Raw genomic sequence first — 5,860 nt, forward strand, 5'->3', positions numbered from 1 at the left:
CACACACACACACACACTACACACACACACATATACACACTCACACACTGCACACACACACACACACACACACACTACACACACACTACACACACTGCACACACACACACACACACACACACCACACACACACACCACACACACAGACACACACACGCACTACACACACCACACACACACACACACACACACACACATACACTACACACACCACACACACTACACACACACACACATTTCCTACTCTATTTCACTCTTTAGCACCTTAAAAAATCTGTCAGTCTGTTCGTAGAAAGGTCACCAAGAGCAAAAATTGAAACCACGTGTGATCTGAGAGGATCATCAAACATCTTCATCTATAAACTCATTATCAGTTAACGGCTTCATTCTTCATTTTTCTGACAAACGCCCCTGTGGTGCTGTGACTGCCTCTCCTCTTATTCTCTCAGACAGGCAGGGAACCCATCCCTCAAATCCAAATGATAGTTTTAACAAGATTAGGACAAGGCAGGGAAATATTCCATCAGAGAAATGACTCCTCTCTCTCTCTCTCTCCCTCTCTCCCTCCCTCCCTCTCTCTCTCTCTCTCTCTGTGCCTGCGGCAAATGGCATAATTTGCTGGTTCCTGAAACCCGGGAAAAAATCCTTCCAAGAAACAGAAGAAGTAGGCTATGCAAAAAAAAAAAAAATAAACAGCCACCCTTGTTTTTCCCCCTTTCCTCTGAAACACATATTGTCCTCTCCTCCACCACCTACACCTCCTCCACCACCTCAGTGACCCTGCGGGACACGCAGTTGTCGACGAAGAATCCCTGTCAAATTTTGCTAACCCAGCCATGCTCTCGTTGTAATGCAGACGAGCTGGACAGGGAAACCGTTAGCTCACGCCTGCCCCGTCGGACTCACGGCAGAGGCTCAGGGCATACGGAAGGCTCTCTCGGCAGACGGAAGGCTTTTTCGCTTGTTTGAGGGCCACGGTGTGAGGATGTGGCAAAGGTGGGGAAATACAAGCACTCACCAGCCACTCTGTCACTGTCACTCTGACACTCGGGTGGGGGCCAGGAACCTCAGTGTGTCTGAGAGGAAATGAGTACCAAGGCTTTAGTTGCTTCAGCAGCAAGTGAAAGAGAGAGAGAGAGAGAGAGACAGTGAAAGAGAGAGAGAGAGAGACAGACAGAGAGACAGAGAGAGAGAGAGAGAGAGAGAGAGAGTGTGCCTGTGCTGATGACAGCAAAATTTCCCGTGCACACTAGGGTGCTGTAATATTTTCACAATCTCACGACCTAAAACGAGGAACCACGACGACCACGACCACGACGACTGAGCAGTAACGGCACGTCCACCTCCAGCCTCATGCCCCCAGACGCATAACACACAGACTGCTCACGCTCCACGGGCATAACACACAGACTGCTCACGCTCCACGGGCATAACACACAGGGTTCCACTTCACGGGCTCCAGGGCTCCTGGAGACTGCCTGTGTTTTAAACGTTTACCAAAACGTTTGGGGTACGCTCAGCGCTTGCCCGAAGTCAGAATGTGTGAAGAAACACGTGTGTGAGACGGCCTGTCGAGGGAAATCCCTACATACATATCATTTCTGAAACTCTCTGTATACAACGGCTAGTTGCCTCCGGCCACCCCCCAACACACACACACACACACACACAGTCTGTCTCTCTCTCTCTCTCTCTCTCTCACGCACTCACACACTCTTGCCCTGACTCCTCAGCAAGCACCATGTGACACAAATATCTGTAATTAAGCATAATTGAATAAAAGAATGAGTGGGTTTCCTGTGTAATAAGATTAGGCATGCATGCCGGAGCCCGGGCGGCCCTGCAGATAGCCATGTCGTCACGACGACAGAGGGGTCGAGGACAGTGGTGGTGGAGGAGGAGGTGGTGGTGCGGGGGGGTGGGTGGGTGGGAGAGCGAGGGTGATGGTCTGAGGTGGGGGGGGGGGGGGGGGTAAAGGGTGGGGAGTCGTCACAGGGAAGTTCATTGATATTGACGTCAAGCGGCTTTTCTGTCTTCACGCGTAACCCTTTATGGGCCATAAACACACACTCAAGAGAACTCAAGAGGGAAAAATTTCGAGGGCGGTTTATCGCAGGGCGAATGCGAATCGCGTTCCTCACGGCGTCTCGCGGGCCCCCTTCGTTTCCTGAGCTAAGATGGGGCTGAGTGTGCTAGTGCTTTCTAGGCTACGCTTGGGCCTATTTCGGCGTAGCACCTCTCTGTTGTCTCTCATGGGCAACAATAGAAATTTTCATTTCAAAATTTAGAGTGAAATCTGACTGTGAGAGAGAGAAAACAACAACAACAAAAAAACCCCAAACACAACTAGCATTTTTGTTCCTAATTGTATTTCGGTACAAACGCGTACAATGTAAAGAGCTGGAGCCTGGGACTGCTTATTTTAATACTTAACAGATTTCTGCTTTACAGGAGTTGAACTGAATGTGTGACTGACTTGGCCTTCTGCCAGACTCGTAATTCAAGTCAATTACACCATATTCAGCCCATATTAGACATCTGTCCCCCCTCCCTCCATGTCTCCCATCGCCTTTCTCTCTTTGCCTTCCCCAGCTGACGCGTTCGCTTCGCGTTGTATTATAGCGTGATATCTGGATCAGATTTATGGATTCTGCCGTTTACACTCAGATAACGCATCTGGTCCAGGAACACCGCTCAGTTCTCGAGCGGGCGAGAATCCCATTTCTTCCGTTCCTTCCGATTCAAAATGTTATTTGTTAATTTGCTAATCTGTTATGTTGCTAATGCCCGCGTCTCCTTAAGCAAGCTTATATTCTTTGTTTAAAGAGCGCATGCACAGACACACACAGGCACACACACAGACACACACAAAGGGAAACAGATTGTGAGATTTACTGCTATGAATACTAACACAAACATCCCTCCTACGTCTCGGAGAGCAACAAAAACACAAACCTGCGTATGTGAATAAGTGTCATGAGTGTGTTATGCCTAACAGTATACGTCACACAAGCCTGTCTGTACGCGGGCTGTTTCTCTGTGAAAAGAGGAATCTCTTAACCCGTTTAAACAGATCTAGTTGGATCAACAGAGGAGCGTACGTTGACATTTTTAGTGCGGTGAAGTAACGGACTCACCCTGATGATATAAGAGGCTCCAGCGGTGCTGATTTTCTTGTCTGGGTGTAGCCATCCCTGGGACGGTTTGTGGATGAAACTTCCTTTCTGGTTAAAATCCTCTCCGCCCAGCCACATGCCCTCCACCCTTCCCCTGCGATTCATCCCTGTCCTGGAGCCTCCGGGGCTCCCCGTGGCCTCCGTCACCCCTGCCCCGCTCCCCCTTCGACTGCCCGACGACCCGGCCGCGGCCCTGTGCCTGCTGATCGCCTGTAGGGAACAGGGGGTGACGCAAACAGGGTCACAAGAGTTGAGAACCGCCGCCAAGCTGGCCACGGGGCCGCTGGCGGCGGCGGCGACGACGGCGGCAGCCCCCGCCGCGGGTTCAGAGGACCCCCCCTGGGCGGACGCCTTGCCCCCGCCGGAGTCCTTGCTGGAGCTGGAGCTGGAGCTGGAGTTGGAGGGGCTGCGGCTGAGCAGCGAGTTGGAGAACTTCCACTGGGGCATTTTGGGGATGAGCATGCAGAAGGTGGTGGTTCCGTCCTGCTCCCCGTCCAGGGAGGGAGAGTCGGCCAAAGCCTGGGCCGGCGGCGCGGCCGGGCCGGCGGGCTCCCGGTCCAGCTGCAGGACCGGCGGGGGGGACGGGACGACCGGGGAGGCGCTCACCTTCCCGCTCATGGCTACACTCTGGAGGAGGTCGTCAGAGGAGGTCACGGAATCGTTGCGAAAGCGGCCATACTTTGGCTTAAGTAGCATGCCCGGAGAAATGAACCAGAGCACGGAACGCAAGGTGGGGAGGAGGAGAAGGAGGAGGAGGAGGAGGGGGGTCTCAACAGCAGCAGGAGGACCGGGTGAGGGGGGGAGAGAGAGGGGAAAGGAGGGGGGGAGGGAAGGGGTAAAGGAGGGGGGTATGCAATAGGAGAGAGAGGGAGAGGGAGAAAAATCTGCAAAAATTCTGCTCGGGGGAAAGAGATGCCTCGTCTTAGCTGAATGATCGCAGTGAAGTCTCGTCCTCTTCTCTCTCACACACGCCAGCTCCTTCTCTCTCCCTCTCTCTCTTTCTCCCTCTCTCCTTCTCTCTCTCTCTCTCTCTCTCTGTGGTCTCTGACAGCTGGTCCTCTCCCTTGCTCACTCACTCACTCCCTCCCTTCCTTTATCCCTCTCTCTCTCTCTCTCTCCCTCTCTCTCTCCTCTTTCTTGGTGATGTCATAGTATTATTGTTGGTCGATTAGCCCTGCCCAGCAGGAGCTGCTGCCGCTCTCGGGGGATATTAGCTAACGCACATCTGCCCAGAGGAGCCTCCTACCACCAGCCAGCCAACAGCAAAACAAACACACACACACACACACACACACACTTCTCACAGGGAAACACAGGTCTACGTGGGGAAAAAATAAACATTCACGAAATACACAGGCTGGGAGATCTTCTCTTTAGACAGCGATCCTAATATCTGTAAAGGGCATTTGTCTCATGCAGAAAACTATTCTCACACAAAGGAGAAAGTCTGACTGTAAGTTAAGCTGGGTTTTTTTTTTCTCTGTAAAAAAAAAAAGTCTGAGTTTAAACTCAGAATGAGAAAACATTGGATTAAAAAGTATTAAAACATACCTTGATGTTCTGTGTTGATGTGTTGGTTTATCTTCAGCGTCCTCTCAGGTTCTTGTCGGTGAGGTTTCTGTCCAGGTTAATACTTGGGCACACTCCTTTTACCCCTTTCTGCTCTCTCTCTCTCTCTCTCTCTCTCTGGTTAGCTGAAAATAAAGCTTAACGTTGAGTTGACACATACTTGTAAAGGCATTGTGCAAGAAGAGTTTTTTTTTTTTTCTTTTTAGTTGTTGTTGTTTTTGAAGAAATGCCTTCTTTCCTTTACCTCGAACGTCACGGTGACCTCAGACGTACATTGACACAGTGGGCTTCCTGAGCGCACTACTACGCTATACCAGGCTAACAAACAGGAAGTGCTTAAACAAGTCTTCCACTACTCTTGCCTCTGTCTGATATGTGGGTGTTCTGCCCTTTTCTTTCACAACTCAGTTTTTTTTTTTCTTTTATTGCCAAACACAGTGATGCACACCAAATTTTGCAACTCATACGGGTCACGTCGTCAAACAAACAAACCAATTTACAATGGATTGCTTTTGGAATGTTCAGAGAAAAATATCAATGACAGAAAAAAAAAAATCTTTCTCAGGATTTGTTTCTTATACGTGTTTTGTGTTTTTGTTTGGTTTTTTTTCAGTTGTTCGGCACGTCTCTCCGCCTGTCTTTCTATCTTTCGTTAAATGTAATCACATTAGTGCGTTATATGCATTTGTCATAGGCATTAGCAGGTTAATGAAATTTAGGATCACTGCAATGCTTCAATTAGCAAAAGTGGTGCAAGGAAGAATGTGTGTGTGTGTGTGTGTGTGTGTGTAAGGGCAGTCCAGCCATACTTAAGTAGAATTATTACCCGAAAAACAAGAGGACCTCTCTCCTCAAGCCCTACGGCTCCCGTGAGACCTGTCCAGTATAAGGAGGACGAGTTAGTCAGGAGAGTTCTCTGATTGTCCTTTCTTCCTGTCTGTCTCTCGCTCTCTCGACGTGTGTGTGTGTGTGTGTGTGCGTTATTCCATCATGCTCTCACTAGGCCTCAGAGCTAAGCTATTCTCTCACATCTCCCGGTGTTTTTTTTTTTAAGTGGGTTAAGCATGGATTTGTACTGCACACCTTTCTGGGCTGGGGGGGTGGGAAAGAAAAAA

General features: G+C 49.9%; 1 protein-coding gene across 1 annotated transcript in view; it reads right to left on the reverse strand.

Annotated features, from left to right (window-relative positions):
* shc2 (SHC (Src homology 2 domain containing) transforming protein 2) overlaps positions 1–3,972 on the reverse strand; it is an 18,544-nt gene extending 14,572 nt beyond the window's left edge. The window contains exon 1 of the mRNA XM_030783575.1: positions 3,138–3,972. Coding sequence (XP_030639435.1) covers positions 3,138–3,872 — 735 coding nt within the window. The 5' untranslated portion in view covers positions 3,873–3,972. The remainder of the gene's footprint in view (positions 1–3,137) is intronic.
* Between the last annotated feature and the right edge of the window lie 1,888 nt (positions 3,973–5,860).

This window comes from Chanos chanos, chromosome 9 (genome assembly GCF_902362185.1).
Source record: "Chanos chanos chromosome 9, fChaCha1.1, whole genome shotgun sequence".
In the NCBI taxonomy this organism is placed as follows: domain Eukaryota; kingdom Metazoa; phylum Chordata; class Actinopteri; order Gonorynchiformes; family Chanidae; genus Chanos; species Chanos chanos.